The 22,690-nt window shown below is 44.6% G+C and overlaps 1 protein-coding gene across 1 annotated transcript in view; it reads right to left on the bottom strand.

The window, feature by feature from the left end:
- DDX1 (DEAD-box helicase 1) overlaps window positions 1-22,690 on the bottom strand; it is a 61,681-nt gene that overhangs the window by 11,839 nt on the left and 27,152 nt on the right. The window contains exons 10-19 of the mRNA XM_068280280.1: window positions 10,370-10,442; window positions 10,218-10,294; window positions 8,909-9,023; window positions 6,899-7,037; window positions 6,754-6,814; window positions 5,474-5,572; window positions 5,258-5,347; window positions 3,084-3,272; window positions 1,189-1,240; window positions 948-1,094 (exon numbers count right to left, since the gene is read on the bottom strand). Of these exons, the coding sequence (XP_068136381.1) occupies window positions 948-1,094; window positions 1,189-1,240; window positions 3,084-3,272; window positions 5,258-5,347; window positions 5,474-5,572; window positions 6,754-6,814; window positions 6,899-7,037; window positions 8,909-9,023; window positions 10,218-10,294; window positions 10,370-10,442 (1,042 nt within the window). The remainder of the gene's footprint in view (window positions 1-947; window positions 1,095-1,188; window positions 1,241-3,083; window positions 3,273-5,257; window positions 5,348-5,473; window positions 5,573-6,753; window positions 6,815-6,898; window positions 7,038-8,908; window positions 9,024-10,217; window positions 10,295-10,369; window positions 10,443-22,690) is intronic.

Raw genomic sequence — 22,690 nt, forward strand, 5'->3', positions numbered from 1 at the left:
TTACTATTCCCCCTCCAGGTCCACGTGGATGGTGGGGAATGATGAAATTCGGCTTCCAGCTATTGCTGGAGACCCAATTACAGTGTTTTAAAAGTAACTGTCTTCTGGTTTGGCTGAAACCTAAAGAGGCTTTCCCCGTCCTCATATGTAAGTCCGCTCCAGCATGGGGACCCCCTAAAGGTGGCCTCAATGCGCGTGCGGACTAGCACTGTTCCGCTTGGGCTCCAGTGGAAATAGTCTAATCAGGTCTGTGCTACTGCGCAGATGGCACACACCTACAGTATTTTCAGAAGAGACACAGGGGCGCTGTTAGTGCGCCTGCACAAGCAGTCGACAAGCTCTCTCTCAGGGGTCCCAGGGATGAAAAGGGCCTGCAGAGTAGGATGCGGGAAGCATCTTTTGGATCCAGAGGCTTCCCCCTCCCCAGGGCAGGTACCACCTAGGGTTCTCGGGGTCACTTTAAAGAGGAACTCCAGCCTAAACAAACATACTGTCATTAAGTTACATTAGTTATGTTAATTAAAATAGATAGGTAATATAATCTCTTACCCACACTGTTTTAAAAGAACAGGCAAATGTTTGATTTAATGATGGGAGCCATCTTTTTGGTTGAAAGGAGGTGAAAGGATGCATGAGACTCAGTTCCAACTGTTCTGTGTCCTGAGCACCTCTCCCAGTTACTAGGCAACGTGAACAACATAGGAAATCCCACCATGCTCTGCACAGCATCAGGGGAAAAAAGCCCGGGCTTTTTTCCTTTGATGGGTGGAGCTTAGCTAAAAATGTAGCTAAAAATGATGCTTTGGTAAGAAAAACAAAGTTCTGATGCTGTGAAACTGTTAAAGAAACACCAAGCCTTTTCAGTTCTGCTGAGTAGATTTTTAGTCCGGAGGTTCACTTTAATAGCCATTCTCCAAGTAGAGTTTTATAGCAATTGCGCCTCTTACCTCCTCCATACTGTATGAAGTACTGTTCCATGTTATCACAGTCCAGCTTAGTCCTGCAGAAGATAATGGCCTGGTCCATGTTGTGCTCTTTAATGGCGCGCACTGTGTACTCTCCCTTCAGGATCTTGATGGCTTCCGACATGGCTTCTGCAAGAGTGATGAGCGTCAGACGTCACACGAGAATACCACACTGCATTCCTAAAACAACCCTGACAGCGTGTGATATTACATCGCACATTACCTGCAGAGGTTCCTCCAGGTCTAACGTTATCTTTGTCATGAACGCCATCAGTCTAAGTAATAACAGAGAGGAGGATATTTAAACAGGAACAGCATAAGAAGTCATATCCACTTTGTATATAATAGCAAGAAACACAACGGAAAGCAGAATTACATCATCAATTTTACAAGTGTCCATTTCACATGAATTTAAAATAATGTTTGTTAGATCCAATAAGTGCATCGATAAGACCAAATAATATATATTATATTAAGTGGGCCCTGTTTGCAAGGGATATTATGCTACCTGTTAAACATGGAAATGTCAAATGTGACTTAACCACTTGAGGACTGCAGTGTTAACCACCCCTCCCCCCCGTGACCAGGACATTTATTGCTTAAATGGCCACTGCAGCTTTAAGGCCAAGCTGCAGGGTTGAACAACTCAGCACACGATTGATCCCCCCTCCCTTTTCTCCCCACCAACAGAGCTCTCCGTTGGTGGGGTCTGATCGCCCCCCAGGGGTTTGTTTTTTTGGTAAATATTTATTTTATTAAATTTTCAATAAAATTTACTATTTTTTTTATTTATGCTATATCCCTCCCTCCCCCCGCCAGCCAATCAGCGTGATCAGCTGTCATAGGCTTCAGCCCCAGTACAGCGCTGCTGCAGATCGCAAAGTAATTAAACGGCGGTTTCGTTGTCTAACAGTCTTGCCGCTCGGAGACTGAAGACGGGGTGGAGCTCCGCCCCCCCAAGAAGGAGATGCGCGCACGCAATCTCCTGCTAGCCCCATAGACGGCCGTTCACGCTAATGGGTGTGGAGTGGTCCTGGGGCTGCCCCACTGCTCACGCCAATTGGCGTGGAGCAGTCGGCAACAGGTTAATAAGGAAATGAATGTGAAAAATTATGTGCAGTGTGTTAGGACTTCCATGGTGAGGGACAAGAATATTTCTACTCACCTGGGGCTTCTGTCTCAGTCCCTCAGTGTCCGTCCCTAATGATCACGACCCGCCGGCGGGGTCGGCTCTTCTGCACCTGCGCAGTACACTCTAGACAACGTGGACATTATTATTGACAGCAGGGATTGCACAGGCGCAGTAGAGGACGATCTCACTAGGGGTCCCCGGGCCGGCGGCTGAAAGCGGAGCAGCTGTGAGGGGACATTTTGGCTGCTAGAGGCTGGAGAAAGCCCCGGGTAAGTAGATTTTTTTTTTTATGTTTTTTAGTTTCTCGGACATTCCCTTTAAAGATAAAAAAACACTTGTGGGACATACTTATCGAACTTTCTGACAACCCTAATGGGACGTTATTAAATTCGATCTGAGTTACATTTTAGAATGCATGGGTACAGAACTGAGATCTCACTATACTGATAGCTGTGCAGAAAGCCCTCATCTGTTTTTCACTTTTAGACCCGGGACCCACCGGAGGACATGATTTCGGAATCGTGGAAGTACCGAGATTTTCTGCACAATTCCCGAAGCTCGATTTTGTCCTCCTTGTCTTATAAGTGATTGCTTAGGGTCAACCGCAAATTTTCTACAGGCATCGCTTTTGTGACCAATCAGCGATCACAATGCAACTGCACTGCCGAGGAGGGGGGCAGAGCTTCACCTGTGACCCAATGCCCGCAGGACAGGTATTTAGCCCCGCGATCCACCCTCCCCCATCATAAGTCCGGCTCTGTCATTTTTATCCATCAGTACTCTTTAAGAGATGTATATCTGTTGAAATGATATAAGTACGATAATAAATTGCATGCCATACATACATAAAACCTGTACAAAATAGGGATTGCTTTTGACTGTTCCTTAGCTGTATTTTTGTGCTGCAACAAAATAATTACTATTTATTTATAAAACCCCAACATATTCCGTGGCATTGGCTGTCAATCTATGCAAACAGAACTCACTCGGATGTGTTTGTTGCCGATTCGCTCCCACGACTTGTCTTTCTTTGGGTTGACCGGGACAACAACATGGTGGACAGTCTCAGGAACAGAGTCTTCTCCTTTCAGATCCACCCAGGTTGGAAAGTGCATGATTTTCTCTGATAGCTTCTTCACATCGAATGAATGAAGGGTGGCTGAACACACGATGACCTGACACATGGACACAAAAAGCCCCATATTAAACTATATACTAAAGAGCCCTAACCATACTCCTGACACATAATACAGCTATCACTAGTCATGAGCAAGAACGTTCTCCTAACATTCAGATCTCCAAAGACAAAGGGAGGGAATTAAGTTTAACTAAAGGCAAGACTCTAGACCAGGGGTGTCAAACACTAGAACTTCAAAGGCCGAAATCTAAAAAACATTCCATGTTGCGGGCCAGACTGTTTAGGGCAGTGTTCCTCAAACTAAGGCCCGCAGGCCGAATGTGTGTCCCCCCCCCCCCCCAAGGCTTTTTCACTGGCCCCCCAAACCAAATTGTATAACTTATAGATGTGGCCCATTGCACAATTAAATATCAGCAGCCAGCATAAATAATAGCAGCGCTGGCACCACCCATCCACATACTGTAGAAGCCAGCGAGCAGCAATTTGCTGGCTTCCAATCTAATTCTGTATCAGGTGACACTGCTGTCTAACTGGATGGCAAGTTGTCACCTGGGTATGCTTCACTGGTGCACAAAGACGTTCTTCAGGCACCACATGACTGAATGGCTGCTGCTGGGAGCTCTCCTCCAGGCATGTTTGGAGGGTGAATCAATACCTATATTCAATGTAATGTTTTTCAACATCATTTTATGCCCCCCCCGGCAGTCTGAAGTATGTTGACCTAGGCCGTTGGCTGAAAAAGTTTGGGTGGGTTAGGGGATGGGGGTATCTGCTGGGCACCTTGATATGTCAGACAACACCAGAAGGTGTGCACTGCACTGGTGAGCTTGTGTGCCGTCACCTGCAGTAAAAGAAAGGAGAGACCTCTGCTGCACACTTTGTTCAATGAATGTGCTTACAGCACATGTCGTTACATTTCTATTGTTGGACGCCTAGGCTGGTTGATGATAGGGGTGGCAGCACCAAACAGCTGTTTTGCATAAAAAGAATGCTTGCCTGCAGATATAGAAGTTATGGAAGAGAAGGACAAAGACAGCACACTTAAATATGTGGCACACTAGGGCCAACTGTGGACCTGTCCCCTACCTGTAGACAACTAATGACACCAAGCTGGGGCAGGTGCACACATGAAGGCGAAAAATGACATGACATGCTCATACATGTCAGCTATGGCCCATCATCTCCATGGTAACCCCAGATGCCGCTGAGGCAAGTGCCAGGGCTTCCTAACCGCTTGTAATTTCCTGTGTGCTGTGGGAATATATAGAGCGCAGGTAGGTGCTCTCCATGACCTCCTTTCTTTTACTGGTTACAGTCATGCACATACTCTCAAGGGTCCCATAAAATGGCGAGTGGTGGGCCACATGCAGCCCTCGGGCCCCGAGTGTGACACCTGTGCTTTAGACAATTATCAGGCTCCCAGCTGTGTGCTTGGCAGCTGCTGGCTTTTACAAGCTCACTTATTTTTGCTAGCTGGTGACAACGAGGAACTTTAACCAAAAGGATAAAAAATAAATCAAAGTGAGAAGTTAAAAAAATAAGAGAGATCAAGAAATAATCGATATTAACCATGTCATTTGTTCATGTTGTTTAATACACAATTACCCTGCAGGTAATCATCTTTACTACTGGCAGACATGAAAAAAAAAACTAGATGGCAACAACTGCCACACCCCTAACAAGGTAGTTTTTATAGATATACACATGCACAGAGGGAGTAGTTGCTTGGCAGTTGGAAAAAGCTGTTATTTCCCACAACCCAATGAGGCTCAGTCAGGAAACTGTCTGATCTATGGCAATGACATCACACTGTGGGAGGGGTTTGACCATAATATCAGCCATAGAGGTCCCTGATGATCTATTGCAGGAAAGGTAAAGATTTCTGATGGGAAAGGGGGTATCAGCTACTGATTGCGATGAAGTTCAATCCTTGGTTACAGTTCGTCTTTAAGATATTGAAAGTCATGATATTTTTTAGGCACAGAAAAGGAACATGATCACCAACCTATAGGCCCCTCCTACCTGCAGCCTCTTCCCATCAGACGTGATCTGAGGGATCTGCTGATGAATTCTGTTGATGAAGTCAGAATAGCCCTGGGAGAGTAGACCATCCTGAAATACAACACCGGAGAAATCACCAAAGAGTAAACATGGCACCGTATCGGTACAAGAAAAGTTACTGCATTTCCAACTGAGTATTTCATTCTTAAGAGTAGAAAAAACACATTTCCGACTTACAGCTTCATCCAGTACCAGGAAACGCACTTGTGACAGATTGAGCTTCCCTGTTGAAATAAGGTCATCGATTCTGCCTGGTGTCCCCACTACAATGTCTACCTGTTAGAGACAAGAGCAGAAATGGTCAAAGGTGTCAAAGCACCGATGGGACAAGAGAATCAAGATTTAGTCATGTTTATGAGATAGTCTTTGGGTTTACTTCTGATCATTCTTTCAACCTTTCTGCCATGAAGGACAATTTATCAACTCCACCAGGCATGGAGGGACCTGAATTGACTTTAGATTCTCGGCAAAGATGGTACCAGCCAAGAAGCAATTCAGCCAAATAAAGAAACTAATAATAATAAAAAGGCAAGATATGTACTGTATGACAACCTAAAAGCCTATCTAAGGAAAAATGTATATTGTTAAAATATTAAAGACAGTGCTTGCTGGGAGAGAGCCGATGTCCCTGAGGGGAGGATCAAGTGGACTTTCTATAGTCTATATATAGGGCATATCTATCTATCTTTTTTTTTTTTTTTTTTTTTGGTACAGAGCAAAAAAATAAATAAAAAATATATATATATAGTAGTCCCTCAACCACGCTAATAACCATCATATGAGAAGCTTACAAGGCTGGGCAAATACACAGAGCAACATTTAAAGGAATCTAGGCTCAAAACTCACAAATAGCCATCAGCTAACATAACATCCCAATATAAAAGAGATTGTTGGTTCCACACATCCAACAGGCATGTGGGCTATGCCCCTCTGCAGACATCAAGGCCAATCTCCTAGAAGCCAGGCCGAGGGGCAGGGCTGTGGAGTCGGAGTTGGAGTCGAGGAGTCGGAGCAGGGGCAATTTTGGGTACCTGGAGTCGGAGGTTTCATACACTGAGTCGGATGATTTTTGTATCACATCAAAGGCCCTGCTAAATATTAAACTAAGGAGTCGGAGCCATTTTGGGTACCTGGAGTCAGAGTAGGTGGTTTCATACGAGTTCATACCAACTCCACAGCCCTGCTGAGGGGCTTAACCCACATGCCCACCTATGTGTTCGCCGCTGGCTATCTGTGAGTTTTGAGCCCAGGTCCCATTTCAGTGAAGGGAATGGTGAGCACCAACAGCAGCAATGTGTTCCACTCCTGCCCTCATCACCTTACTAAAAATTCTCAAAATCAAGTTTTTATGAAACATTTTCAGGGTGAGACTTACATCACCAAAGCAATAAATATTTTTTAAATTACCCCAGTGTTACCAAAACCAGCCTTTAGGGACGGCAAAAAAAACAACTTACGCCATTCTCCAGTGTTGATAGCTGCTCTTTGGCTGCTACTCCTCCAATAATCAGGAGCTCTCTAAAGAAAATCATCAGTAATTAGTTTTAGGCTAGGAAATGTAACACGTCACATGTTCATAAGGGGCGTGTCCACAGTGATTACCTCAGTTTTGGGTTGTCCACGTATTTCTTGAACTGCTTGACGTTGTTCAGCGTTTGCTCTGCCAGCTCTCGGGAAGGTTCAATAATGAGGGCTTTGGGGGCATTGGGCATATTCTTGGCCTGAGACACCTGGGCACTGCCTGAAGCAAAAATAACAGACTACATTAAAAGATCAATCTGACCATTTACAAAAGACCCATTAAAGTGCCCATGAAAAATGCAAAATGTAATTTAGAGCCTTTTCCTCAAAAAATTGACCAATTTATAAAGATATAAGGTGACATCACGAGGACCATATCGCATCTTTTCTATTGAACTGTTTGGCCACCTTCAAAATCAATTCATTTAAAGTGGATCTGAGATAAACTTCTACTCATTGCATAATTGTGTTACTTTCATATAGTTTATAAGGCATTCCTCAAGCCAAATACTTTATTTTTTTGTTTTAATACTCTAATTCCCTATAAACTAAATAAGCCTCACCCACAGCTGCTCCAGTGCCTTGGCACTTTGAGACAGATGTAGCAAGGGCTTATGGGAGCTCAGTCTGGGCAGGAGGAGGAGGTGTTACTAGCCAGAGATTTCTGAGGCAGAGAGGAGGAGGGGGGAGTGAAGTTTTCACAGGCTGAGGGGTGGAGATACAGAGCAGCTTGCCTGTGTGTAATGTGACAAACAGAACATGGCTGCCCTCATTGTATCACAGGAAGAAATCATCATACACTGTTGAAGCTGTATGCAGATAGATTTGCTTTGTAAACTATCTAAACTTTAGATAAGATATATAGACAAGTTACTTGTTATAGTTAGTTTTTCACTTTGGATCCACTTTAAATGAGGGGGACTATTGGGTACTTGCTATTTCCGAAGTAAAAATCAGTACTTTTACTGATATTTTACTATTGCCTAACCAGACCCTATTGTCACTTGAACCCTCCCCCTAACGTTGCCCTAACTTACCGCCTGCGCCGCATTCTCTGCCGATCTAAGCACCTCCTTCAGCGCAAAATACACCCTTCGCCAATATTCGCACCACCAAATTATAATAATTATCAGGCACCCCCGGCACCCAAATTACCTGCTTTGGACTACAAAGCCCTATCAAGTCAGAGGGCTAAGGAAGTGGGCTCACAAAATTGTATACAGCCTAAAACTGGGCCATTCAAAATTGACAAAAAGTATATTTGATTGGTCAAATTCCAAGCTGCATACAATCTACATTAAATCTGCAGGCAAGCCAGAATTCTTAGCATCTCATTCACCATCTCTATTCACCAATAATGGCCTGTGTATTCAGTGACAGGGCAGTATAGCATCCCACCCTCACTTGTCAGCCAGGTCACGACGTGACGCATTATGTGACCTGCAAGAGAGCCAATCAGGGCCCGTGTATTCAATAAGAGGGCAGTATAGCATCCCATCCTCACTTGTCAGCCAGATCACATGACGTGGCGCATCATGTGACCTGCAACAGAGCCAATCAGGGCTTGTGTATTCAATAAGAGGGCAGTTTAGCATCCCACCCTCACTTGTCAGCCAGATCATGACGTGACGCATCATGTGACCTGCAAGAGAGCCAATCAGGGCTTGTGTATTCAATAAGAGGGCAGTATAGCATCCCACCCTCACTTGTCAGCCAGATCACGACGTGACGCATTATGTGACCTGCAAGAGAGCAAATCAAGGCCCGTGTATTCAATAAGAGGGCAGTATAGCATCCCATCCTCACTTGTCAGCCAGATCACATGACGTGGTGGATCATGTGACCTGCAACAGAGCCAATCAGGGCCAGGTCGCACCAGCATTGAGAACACTGCTTTACAATGCATGCACTCAAAAAGTTATTTGAAATATATGTTAGACTGAAGTTTGAAGCTTCTTTCTGTAGTGTGCTGTGATAAATCATGTGACGGGAAGAACAGAGTGGCATTTCTTTAGAGGAGACCAATGCCCATTACCAAAGTACCCATATCATAAAAGCAACCTATATGTACCAGTAAAGCTCCATACATACCAGCATTCTGAGATTTAACAGCATCGCCATCTGAAGCTTTGCACAGAGCAACAAACCCGTCCTTAGGGGGGAATTTGAATTCTTCCTCTCCAAAATTAAATTTAAGCTCAGCATTCTGCAATATCAAAAAGACAGTAGCATGTATTAGGTTTAGCATAATACAGGACATGCTACTTGCTCGCTGCTGGCTAAGGTTTATTAGCGAGGGGAGGGCCGGGGACTGTTGTAGAAGAGGCCGCAGAGTCAGTTACAAGGTAAAATCAGCGTTGGCCACTTAAGTGGAGGGGGACAGGCTGGCTACCTACTGGGAACATCTACCCGGCTAATCTATACTAGGGGCAACTATAATGGCTACCTATACTGGGGGCCCCCAGCATTATGTATCCCTTGTTTGTTTTCTTACATTGTACAGCGCCAAGGAATATGTTGGCGCCTTATAAATAAATAATAATAACTATACTGGCTACCTATACCGGGCGCAACTATACTGGCTACCTATATCGGGGGCAACTATACTGGCTAACTATACCGGGGGCAACTATACCAGGCTAACTATACCGGGGCCAACTATACTGGATACCTATACCGGGGGCAAATATACTGGCTACCTATACCTGGGGCAACTATACTGGCTACCTATACCTGGGGCAACTATACTGGCTACCTATACCTGGGGCAACTATACTGGCTACCTATACTGGAGGCAACTATACAGGCTACCTATACCGGGTGCAACTATACTGGCTACCTATACTAGGGGCAACTATACCTGGCTAACTATACCTGGGGCAACTATACTGGCTACCTATACCGGGGCCAACTATACTTGCTACCTATACTGGACGCAACTATACAGGCTACCTTTACCGGGTGCAACTATACTGGCTACCTATACTAGGGGCAACTATACCTGGCTAACTATACTGGGGGCAACTATACCCAACTACCTATACTAGGGGCACCCATGCCTGGCTAATCAATACTGGTGGAATATTTACCTGGCCAACCTTTACTGGGAGCACCTATGTCTGGCAACCTATACTTGGGGCAACTAATCCTGGCTATCTACCTGTACTGGGTGTTTTTTTTTTTTGGGGGGGGGGGGGGGGGGAGTAGCACCACAGTTGTAGCACACGGTGCAACTTGTCGGGTGCTGTGCGATCATTCTAAACCTAAGGCAGCAAAAAGTCTAGAACTGGCCCTGCTGTACACACACAGTTGGGCTTGGCATGCCACAGTAATGCTGAAATGAAACAAATAACTCCTCTTGCATTAACCAAGACAATTGTTGGATAGGAGCGAATGATACCTTCAGAACACATGCTGCAAAGAGGGCCTGGTTCTTCAAGTGCGGGGGAATATCAAACGCATGTCCAAGGTCCTTGCCTGGAAGTCAAGTAAATGAGTATTAAAATAAAGAAGTATCAGAAAACCACAGATTATTGAAAGGACATCACTCACCATTCTTGGAGAATTTCACACGGCTGTTGTCCAAGTCCAGGTAGCATCCAATGGTATCGTGCATTGTGAACTCCTAAGGATAAATGAGAAAGCTATTTAGATAGAATAGATATATAAATTCACTACTTGTGTCACAGAAAATTAATTCTTGCATTTGAAACTGGGCGGTAATACTAGTTTGTTAGCCATGCCTATGGTTGTCGTGAGTGTATGTGGTCAGTCAGTGTTACAAACTTCGGGATGTAAAGGATGAAATAATGGTGTTGCGTTCTGGAGTATTCAAAGTGAAAAGAAACTGCCTGGCAAAAATATAGTGATCTGAGAGGACAGAATTGTCTTTGGTAGATTGTGCAAATACCCAGTTTCCCTGAAAATAAGACTACATACTGTAAGGCCTTACCACCTTAGCAGTGCATCACTGATTTACTAAAAGTGGAAATAGTACATTCACCACTTTTATTGTATGCTTTGTTTTGTGTTTTTTTTTTTTTACTCTCTTTTGTTAAGGTTCATACACACCTACCAACTATCTGTCTATCTACCAAACTTGTCTGTTAAGCCCCATTCACACGCTCAACAGCAGTCTTTTTTGCAGCACAATTGTCAAACGTTTTTTTTTTCGTGAAACAAGTTGAAACAACTAAAGCCCCATCTACACCATACAATTTTTTGTCCGATTCAATTCATTGATTCGATTCAATACAATACAATACAATAACATTTGTAAAGCGCTTTTCTCCCATAGGACTCAAAGCGCATAGCTGTGTCTCAGATTAATACAGGGTTTCAGGCTGGGTTGTGTTACAGAGGAGATAGTCAGATGTTCATGAATGCCAGACTGAAGAGGTATGTTTTCAGTTTAGACTTAAATGCTTCCAGGGATGGAGCTGTCCTGATTGGATGTGGCAGGGAGTTCCAAAGTGTAGGGGCAGCATGACAAAAGGCTCTGTCTCCAAAGGTTTTGAGGTGGACTCTGGGGGTGACCAAGGTGTTACGTCCTTTTGATCTAAGATTGTGGGGGGTGTGATGTAGTTGCAACAAGTCCTTCAGGTATCCAGGGCCCAGATTGTGCAAGGATTTGAATGTCAGTAAGCCAATCTTAAACAGAATTCTCCATTTTATCGGTAGCCAGTGGAGTGAGCTCAGGGTTGGTGTTATGTGGCAATGGCGGGGTTGGCTCGTTAACAGCCTTGCGACGGCATTCTGTACTAATTGCAGGCGGCGTAAGTCTTTCTTATGCAGGCCTGTGTAGAGGACGTTGCAGTAGTCTAACCTTGATGTGACGAAGGCATGAACTAGGGTTGGAAGATCCTCTGAAGGAATAAGGTGTTTAATCCTTGCAATATTCCTTAGGTGAAAGAAGGAATGTTTCACAACAGCTGAGATTTGATTCCTGAAGCTTAATTTCCCATCAATCAGTACTCCCAGGCTGCACACACAGTCTGAGTTGTTCAGGTCTGAGCTCCCTATCCTTAGCGGTGTTGGTTGAGACTTGGGCTGCTTTGCTGTTGAGCCCTGGCCCTCGATAACAAGAACCTCAGTTTTGTCAGCATTAAGTTTTAGCCAATTATTATTCATCCACTCCTGAAGCTCAGCTAAGCATGCGTTTATTTGTGGAGTAGGGTCTGTGACGTCAGGTTTGAATGACAAATATAGCTGGGTGTCATCAGCATAGCAATAATATGTCAGGCCATGTTTTTGTATGATTTCTCCAAGTGGCAGCATGTATATGGTGAACAGTAAAGGGGATAATATTGCGCCCTGAGGTACACCGTATTTTAGTTGTACAGGGTTGGAGAGGAAGGGCCCTAAGGCTACCCTTTGTGTTCTGCCAGTCTGGAAGGAGTTGAACCACCGGAGAACAATGCCATCTATGCCACAGTACTCTTGTAGCCTGTTGAGCAAGATTTCATGATCGACTGTGTCAAAAGCCGCTGAGAGGTCGAGCAAAATCAGGATGGAACATTGACCCTTGTCTCTTGCAATGAGCAGATCATTGCAAATCTGGGTGAGGGCTGTTTCACAGCTGTGATATTTCCTGAAGCCAGATTGAAGAGGGTCAAGGATGTGGTTTCTGGAGAGCCTGGCTTCAAGTTGGAGGTAGACAGCCTTTTCAATAACTTTTCCCAGAAAGGGAAGGTTTGAGACAGGTCTGTAGCTGTTTAGAGCATCTGGGTCTAAGGATGGTTTCTTGAGTAGAGGCCTGACGATTGCTTCTTTCAGAGTAGAGGGAAACCACCCTTCTTGTAAGGAGCTGTTGACTATTTTGTGGAATGCCAGTGTAAATAGTTCAGGGCATTTCAACATGAACTTAGTGGGGCCAGGGTCCAGATCGCAGGTATTCTGGCGAAGGTTTGAGAGGATATCCAAGATGTTTTTTTCAGTGATTACCTTAAAATCAGACCATGGTGGTAGGCTATTTTTGCACCTGTTATATGGCTCTGCATGGGTTTCTGGGGCTGTGAATTGAATGGCAGATCGTATGAAGGAGACTTTGAGAAGAAGTGGGCAAATTTCTCGCACAGTTCCTGTGAAGGTCTGATGCTGGATTTCCTGCAAGATGGATTGCAGAGACTGTCAACCGTGCGGAAGAGTTGAGCAGGTCTGTTGGCTGCATTTGCAATTTCGTGAGACAGGAATAAGGACTTCTTTTTGTTAATCATCGTTTGATATTTTTTCAGGTGAGCAATTAGGGAAAGTTTGTTCTCAGGTGACTGATGTTTGCGCCACCTTCGTTCCAGTCTGCGTCCCTGTTTCTTTAGTTCCTTTATAGAGTTGTCAAACCAGCGAGCGTGATGTAATGGTGCGGAACGTTTAATCTTTAAGGGAGCTATGGCGTCAAAAGCGGCTGAGACGTCGTGGTTATATTTAAGGACCATGGATTCAAGGCCTAAGTTGTGATCTGTCACTCCACCTAGATTGAGGCTGTTCTGAAGGTGTTGGGGTGTCAAACCTTTCAAGGAACGATATTTTATTAGTTCTTTCACTTGGTGTTTTGTAGCCGGTGCTGTAAAGGAGAAGTGGACAGTGTGGTGGTCTGACCAAACTACTGGATCAATTTCCACGTTGGATATTAGGAGTTCTGAATGGAAAATGAGGTCCAAAGTGTGTCCTTTTTTGTGGGTAGGGAGGTTGACTGCTTGAGAGAAGCCCAGTTCATTCATGGAGAGAAGTAGCTTAGTTCCAAATTGGGAAGAGTGTGTATCGACCCGTGCGTTAAAGTCTCCCAGAATTATCCACCTAGGGTGTTTCAGTGTTATGCAAGATACAAGTTCTGCTATTTCCTTGAGAAAAGCTGAGGCAGCGTCAGGGGGTCGGTAGACAAGCAGTATGTTTATTTTTTTTCCAGCTGAGAGCTGGGCTGCCAGACATTCAAAAGAGTGGGTGGGGGCTACAGCAAGGGGTTTAATATTCAAACTGGATTTGAAGCACAGAGCTAATCCTCCTCCCTTGCGGTTTTGCCTTTCACAGTGTAAAACTGAGTAATTGTCTGGTACCGCAGCCGCAAGAGTGGGTCCTGAGTTCTGATCCAACCATGTCTCTGTAATTAAAGCTAGATCTGAAGCCTCTATTAGATCATGAATAACTGCTGTTTTGTTGTTTATGGACCTGGCATTGCAGAGTACTGCTTTAATGTTGTTTGCCTTAACTTTGAGGTCTGTGTTCCTAGCTCCTGGCTGGGGGTTGTAATCAGGAGTGTGGCAGCTGTCTCTGTTATCTGGGTCCTTTACTGATACAGCTGATTTATAGATATGTGAGGATTGCTTTGGCTTTGATTTGCCTGCATGTCCCCCCCCTCTTCCCCCGCCTTGTTTTCTTGAGAATCCCAAGGAATTTTAGAGGGGTAATCAAAGCAGAATCTATTTGTAAGAGTTTCTTGGGAACAGAGGTTGCAATATAGATAAGCATCTCAGCTGAGTATTTTAAAGGTGGCCATACACTGGCCCGATTCGCGGCCGTTTCGACAGCAGATTCGATCCTGGGATCGAATCTGCTGCCAATCGTTCGCGCTAAACGCACCCGCCGATCCAATTTCCTCCCGAAATCGGATCGGTCCGTCGATCGCGCCGTGCGGAAAATTACCCTCGATCGCCCGCGGGTAGGGTGCGCGTCGCTAGCGGCGGCCGATCCGATCAGGTATACATTACCTGACGCTGGCTCCCGGGCGTCTTCTCCGCGCTGCACCGCTCTGTTACGGCTCCATCCCGGCGCTTCCTGTGTCACTGCAGTGACCAGGAAGTTCAAATAGAGGGCGCTCTATTTGAACTTCCTGGTCACGGAGTGACACAGGAAGCGCCGGGATTGAGCAAGAACAGAGCGGTGCGGTGCAGCGCGGAGAAGACGCCCGGGACCCAGCTTCAGGTAATGTATACGGGGGGTGGGGAGCACAGGCGGCAGGAGCAGCTCAACAGATTGTGATCGGTTTCAGGCTGAAATCGATTCACAATCTGTTTGCAGTAAAGGCAGCCATACGATCCCTCTCTGATCAGATTCGATCAGATAGGGATCTGTCAGCTGGTCGATCTAATGGCAAATCGACAAGTGTATGGCTACCTTAATGGTGGCATTTGGACAGCTGATAGACACCCTGCTGAGATCAAAGGGAAGGGGTCTTTTGCAAGCTGTACTTCTCAGGGCTCGTTTCCACTAGTGCGGTGCGGAATCGCCTGCATTCCACCGCGGACAAAATCGCATGCGGGTGCGATTCCGCATGCGTTTTTGCCGCGATTTCGCATGCGATTCCGCATAGGTAAGGCTGTATGCGATTTTAACCATGTCACTGCCTGAGTGAAATAACATTAATACCTATGCGAAATCGCATGCGATTTCGCGTCAAAAAACGCATGGTCACCCCGCATGCGATTTCCCTATTAGTTACATTAGCGGCGATTCGCGCACATTCCTTCTGCACGCGAAATCTGACGGCCCTGCCGTGCAGATTTCTGCCGCATCAAAAAACGCTGCCGCAGCCGCACAAGTGGAAACAGCCCCATCCACTTACATTACCTATGCGAATCCGCGTGCAGTATATTACATGAATCAAAAGATATGGTCTCACGTGTAATCATTCAAATAAATGCTTTTATTCTATCAAAAAGTGGGAGAAGTTAAAAAATGGGAACAGTTAAAAACTGGGGAAGGAATGTTGCGGAGTCATAACAGCAATATACATGGCCGGCCAAAAAATGAACACACTCCACTCACTCCATGCACACCATAAATCCCCCCATGCAACCTATTAAAGCTCAGCGCTGTGATAACCTTCAGTAAATAATAATAATGTAAAGTCCAGTGATCACTCATAAATCTTCAATGTTAGTGGATCATAAGCAACTATACATCATCCAAGCGAAAAGTTCATGTAGCAGAAAGCAGCTTTTTGCAGGTTAGAGCATAAGCATATATCATGCATAGCAAGGTAAAGTGGCATAGATCTCACCAGTCCGGCTTTCAAATTCTGCAGCGCTTCTTGCAGGTCATGGAGTTTGAGGGGATCGGTAAGTTGTGGTCTTTGGGGGGCCCCCCTCTCTCTCTTTTTCTTTTTCTTTCTGGATGCATGAATTTGAATTAAAAGATCCTCAAATTGATGCCCCTTTGGTCCCCACCAAATTGAAAAAGAGATCTATAAAAATGCCCCCCCTGTCGAATAATAAATATATAGCAGTCTTCTTAGAGACAGTTCAACAAGACATTAAAACATTAGACTGGTCTAGGAGACCAGAGAAATTTAATTTAACCAAAGATGAACAGAAAGCCCTTAAGGAGCTGCAGGAAGCAAAGGGTTTGATCATAAAACCAGGAGATAAGGGAGGCAACGTGGTCCTTCTGAATGAGGAGGACTACGTGGCCGAATGTAAAAGATTGCTGGGCGATCCTGATACCTATCAGAAGTTATCTGGGAATCCCTTCTCCGTGGTAGTCCACAAAGTCAATTCCCTGGTGGATGACGCATGGCATAAAGGTGTCATCACAGAGGAAGAATGTAACTATATGAAAGTTGACACTTTCAATATCCCTACCTTCTATACAATACCAAAAGTCCATAAGAGTCTATCCAGGCCCCCGGGGCGTCCGATTGTAGCAGGGATAGGAGGCCCAACACAGCGTTTGGGCAAATATGTTGATGAACGGTTAAAGCCATTGGTAAGTCAACTGCCATCCTTTATTTTGGACACGAAGAACTTGTTGGGTGTACTTAGGGACCTGGTGATCCCCCCGGGGTCCCTCCTTGTCGGAGTCGACGTGGAATCATTATACACGTCGATCCCACATGAGGGGGGACTCCGGGCAATACAATTTTTTCTACAAGGTCACTACCCAGAATTTGTCGATTTTAACCAATTTATTTTTGATGCGGTCGACTTGATCCTGCATTTTAATTGCTTTTCCTTTGATGGAGTGTTTTACAGGCAGACCAGGGGCACGTCAATGGGGGCGGCGTGTGCGCCAGCATATGCGTGCCTTCATTTAGGCTTCTGGGAACACAAGGATGTATATGGTGATCCCGGCTTTCGGGCACACGCCGCCCTCTGGCTTTGTTACATTGATGACGTGCTCCTGGTCTGGACTGGTAATGAGGAAGAACTTGATAAGTTCATGCTAAGAATGAATCAAAATGATAAAAACATCAAATTGACGTATACAGTGAGTAAACAAATATTAAGTTTCCTGGATTTACATTTGAAAATTGAGGGGGATAGAATATCCACCTCCACCTTCCGTAAACCGACAGCAGGCAACAGCCTGCTTCATGCATGCAGTCATCATCCCTCCCCTTTGATTAGAGGAGTACCATACGGACAGTTCATCCGCTTACGACGTAATTGCTCCAATGACGAAATTTTCCGTGAAGAAGCTAGATCAATGTATGATCGCTTCAGACAGAGAGGATATCCGCACCGTATCCTGCGCAGGGCTCTGCGCAGGGCATGGGATGTGGATAGAACTGACCTGCTAGGAGGTCGAGAGATTACTAAAAGGGAAGATGACAATTTTTTGCGCTTAATCAGCACTTTTGGGTCCCATTGGGAACCCCTACGTGAAGTGTTGACAAAAAACTGGAATATCCTGACTGCTCCCCCTGAGATCCTAAATATAGTTGGGCCCAGACCCCTTATGACAGCCAAACGTGCACCTAATCTTCGCGACAGGTTGGTAAAAAGTGAGTATAGGAGAGATACAGCAACCTGGCTGGACAAACATATACCTAATGGGACCTTTAGATGCTCTGGGTGCAAGCTATGCCCATTTATAGATCGCAGAGATAATAAAAATTTCTATGATAGTTCTGGCCAAAATGTGTATGAAATTAGATCGCACATAAATTGCCAAACTGAGAGAGTCATATATATGATAGAATGTCCTTGTGGACTAAAATATATAGGGAAAACTAAAAAAATGCTAAAAGACAGAGTTCTTGAGCATTTACGCTTGATTGAGGATAACAATGAGGAAAAAAGTTTTTTGGCTGCACATTATGCTGAATTTCACAATAGTGAACTAACTGGGACTAAAGTGAAGGGCATATACAAGTTGAATATCTCGGGCAGGAGAGGGGATTATGATGACGTTCTTTATTGTAAGGAGGCCATGTGGATATATAGGTTGAATACCCTGTATCCACATGGCCTCAATAGAGAATTGGATCTGAGAGCATTTTTGCGTCTAAATGCGTACATATGATGGAGTGCATGAGAAGCATGCTTGTGGCTGTGGACTAAATGAGCCGATCGCTGGACTGTTATCCCCTCTTGCCTTAGGTTTGAAAACAGACCTTTTGTGTGATGTCCCTTTAAATGAGTGATGTGTGACAATTGTGCAGCCAGGAAACAGTCAGAATCCCACTGTAGAAATGTCCTCCACGAACTTTATTATCTAAGTGGAGGACTCTTAGAACTTTTTGAAAATATGAATAAGGAACAAGAATGCCTCTATAAACAAAGTAGGAGACTTATACTTCATTAAATATCATATGAATATCAATGACATTGGAGACTGATTGTTGGAGTGAAAGCTACGTCTCTCCTAAGCTTGAGATAATATTAAAATTGATGACCCTAAGTGTTTGATTGGCACTGCAATATCTCTGGTTCCCATTATTATCAAGAACCCGTCTCTCATCTTCTACTAAAATCCAAAGTTATATTTACCTATGCTGGGTGTGCTATTTTGGCAGCCTCAGCGAAAACTGACCAATAGTGGAGGATCTGAGATGACAGAGGAGGAGGTCCTTGTGGATTAAAAGCCAATGCACAGGGGGGGAGGAAATCACACCCTGAAGAAACGCCCACGGCGTGAAACGCGTCGGTGGGCGGAGCCATACGCAACGTCTGGCCGTTCCTATCACTCCTCACGGGGAACTACCCTACCCAGGAGCCCTGCAGGCAGGAGAACGGGCGCTCTCATTGGAGGATCGTGGTGACTGTATTAGAGCTGTGCTGGGACGCCGGCCAGCTACGTTCCCACGCCGCATCCCGCTGACTGCCTTTCATACACGGCGTCCTGGAGAGAAAAAGAGAGAGAGGGGGGCCCCCCAAAGACCACAACTTACCGATCCCCTCAAACTCCATGACCTGCAAGAAGCGCTGCAGAATTTGAAAGCCGGACTGGTGAGATCTATGCCACTTTACCTTGCTATGCATGATATATGCTTATGCTCTAACCTGCAAAAAGCTGCTTTCTGCTACATGAACTTTTCGCTTGGATGATGTATAGTTGCTTATGATCCACTAACATTGAAGATTTATGAGTGATCACTGGACTTTACATTATTATTATTTACTGAAGGTTATCACAGCGCTGAGCTTTAATAGGTTGCATGGGGGGATTTATGGTGTGCATGGAGTGAGTGGAGTGTGTTCATTTTTTGGCCGGCCATGTATATTGCTGTTATGACTCCGCAACATTCCTTCCCCAGTTTTTAACTGTTCCCATTTTTTAACTTCTCCCACTTTTTGATATAATAAAAGCATTTATTTGAATGATTACACGTGAGACCATATCTTTTGATTCATGTAATATAGTTATCATTAACTGGTTGTGTTCATGGCAGTGGTACAGACTAGTATTTGGTTATTGGGTTGGAGACTATGATTTACTGTCCCATACCCACATATACACAGATTGCCCACTGCAAATGGATCTTTTGAATTGTTAGAATCCGCGTGCAGTGCCCGCATGCGGATTCGCTATAGTGGAAACGAGCCCTCAGAAAAAAGGAGATGCTCCAGATTAAAACAAATTAAGACAGTTCCTTGTTTCAATTTAAAAAGTTTGGAATAAATGTAGAAATAGGATAGTCATAACATAGAAAGCTCACAAGGTGTTTTTTGCCATTTCCGTTACTTACAGAAGGATCAGGAGCTGAGGGTTGAAGAAAGTTGAAGAATTTCAAAGTTTGAGGTCAGCTCCTAGCAGGCTAGGCATTTTCAGCCCAAGTCCAATTTTAATCCAGTTTAAATCTCAGTCATCCAAAGTAATCCATAATTTCTGATGAGCTGTAGTTGTTGCCAGAGAGGTGATGCATAGGATTCCTCTGTATTTTTGGTCCTGTCCATGCCCAAATGTATTTAAATAGTCAAATTTCTGAGACAAGATGTGGAGCAGCTTGAGAGAGCTGCAGCCCAGCTTGGGCGCACTCAGATATATCATTCATTGATTCGATTCAATCTGACATGTCCGATCGGGATTCGATTCAATTTGCCATTGAAAAACAATGGCAAAATGAATCGAATACCGATCAGACACGTCGAATTGAATCGAATCGAATCAATGAATCGAATAAAAAAATTGTATGTGTAGAAGGGGCTTAAAAAAGTTCTTTGCTATTGTTCAAAAAGCTGATAAGACGTCAATCCAACAGTTGGATTGACTTCTTATCCTTCTTATCAGTCTTATCAGCTGTTTGAACAATAGCAAAAGACTTTTTTTTTTTTAGCTGTTTCAACTTGTTTCACAACAAAAGTTGTATGGTCCTTAAAAGACAAGTTTGGTAAATAGTTGTACAGATAGTTGGTAGGTGTGTATGAACCTTTACACTCTATACTACTTGCTCTAGTCCTCACATGGTTGCCAATCCTTTTGTACAATTTATGTCCCCGGGTCCTGGACAATTGGAGGATATTGCAGATTTCTTACTTGAATACTAAAATCCTAGGCCTGAAGCCATCATTTCCCAATAGCTGCCTTAAAGAGAAATGCACCCTGTGTGTATTTAGAAAGAAGAGCCTGCCTAATTCCTCTTCATCTTCAAGTAATCCAAAATGTAATTTGATCTCCTACGGTGTCAGCACAAAAATTTGGCAGTCCTCGGCAGACACATTCAATATGTAAACACAGGATGTTAACCCTCTGTCTGCTTCCATGAAAGCAGGAAGTAGACAATACAGATTTATTGCAGGAGTTCTGTAAGCTGTAACAAAGAAATGTTTTTCTTTTAAAGTCATTATGCTGTTGCTTAAAGAGACCCTGAGCTGAGACGCTAGGTATGCTTTTAAGCATACCCACGTCTATTAGGGAATGTGTATATACTTACCAGCCCCTCTGTTAATCTCTTTGGGTCTCGGCTTGCCTACAATCCTTTCTATGTAATTAGCAACCACCGGCAGAAAGTCGCGCTGGGACCCGGGAAAGGAGGTTTGCAGGTCCGTATAGTTCATGCACAGGCTTGCTGGCTCCGTCTCCTCTAAATTCCTCCTTCCCTCTGCCTCCCGTTATAGTTTCAGAAATATGATGCGCAGCAGAGGGGTGGAGGAATTTAGAGGAGACAGAGCCCGCAAGCCTGCGCATGCCCTATATGGAGCCGCAAACTTCCTTTTCCGGATCCCAGCGCAATTTTCTGCCAGTGGTCACTATTTACATAGAAAGGATTGCAGGCAAGCCGAGACCAAAAGGGTAAGTGTATAGACATTCCCTAATAGACGTGGGTATGCTTAAAGTGAACCAGAGACTAAGCACCCTCATGTATTTTACCATATATATCAGTGGGAACAATCATAGCTGAGTGATTATAGCAGAGCCAGAAGGGGGCAGGCTTGGGCTTGAAAAAACATCAGAGAAGACAGACTCAGCTATAATGATTCCTGAGCAAAGCCAGACTGAATGCGCAGTCTGGGATTTGATCAGGGCTGCTAGAAGCAGGCTGAGCAGTGAAGAATGAAACAGAGAGCAGGGTAGGTGTTTTCTCTAATGTTCCCACTGATATATATATGGTAAAATACATGAGGGTGCTTCGTCTCTGGTTCACTTTAAAAGCATACCCAGCGTCTCAGCTCTGGGTCTTTAACTTTTAGGGCAGAGAGGAAGTTCTGAGTTCTGGTCTGTTTTAAAGGATGGAACTTTGCACAAACGCCTGGATAAAAATATAATTGAGAGGTTAAAGCACACCTGAACCTAAAGGGATATGAAAACTAACATATTTATATCATTTTAAACAATTCAAATTGCTTGGCTAGTCTGCTGATCCTCTGTCTCCAATACTTTAGCAATAGACCCTGAACAAGCATGCAGATCAGGTGTTTCTGACTGAAGTCTGACTAGATAAGCTACATGCTTGTTTCAGACTCTATTGCAGCCAAACCAATCAGCAGAACTGCCAGGCAACTGGCAAGGAAATAAATTTGGTAGCCTCCTTAATCCTCTTAGTTCAGGTGTGCTTTACCAAACCAAAACAGATCTATAAAGCTGAAAATAAATTGCCACAAAGCATTACACAAAAGATTTATCAAGACAGATGCAATGAAAACTAAAGCAAAGGGGAAGCAAATGCTCAGAGCAGCCAATGAAATTTTAGCTATAAACTGAAGCAAACTGATTTGTTACAAGGAACAACAACTTCATTGTAGTTCCAATTTTATCAGCTCATCTTGATAAATCGATACCTAAGGAGTCTAAAGCTGGCCATACACTGGCCCGATTTGCCGCCGTTTCGATCACTGGGATCGAATCTGCTGCCAATCGTTCGTGCTAAACGCACCCGGCGATCCGATTTCCTCCCGAAATCGGATCGGTCCGTCGATCACGCCGTGCGGGAAATTACCGTTGATCGCCCGCGGGTAGGGAGCGCGTCGCTAGCGGCGGCCGATCCGATACAGGTATACATTACCTGACGCTGGCTCCCGGGCATCTTCTCCGCGCTGCACCGCTCTGTTCCTGCTTCCATCCCAGCGTACATGAACTTCCTGTGTCACTCCAGTGACCAGGAAATTCATATAGAGGGCGGGGGGGGGGGGGGGGGGGGGGGGGTTTACAGGCGGCAAGAGCAGCTCAACAGATTGTGATCGTTTCACAATCTGTTTGCAGTAAAGGCAGCCATACGATCCC

This window comes from Hyperolius riggenbachi, chromosome 4, assembly GCF_040937935.1.
Source record: "Hyperolius riggenbachi isolate aHypRig1 chromosome 4, aHypRig1.pri, whole genome shotgun sequence".
NCBI lineage: Eukaryota > Metazoa > Chordata > Amphibia > Anura > Hyperoliidae > Hyperolius > Hyperolius riggenbachi.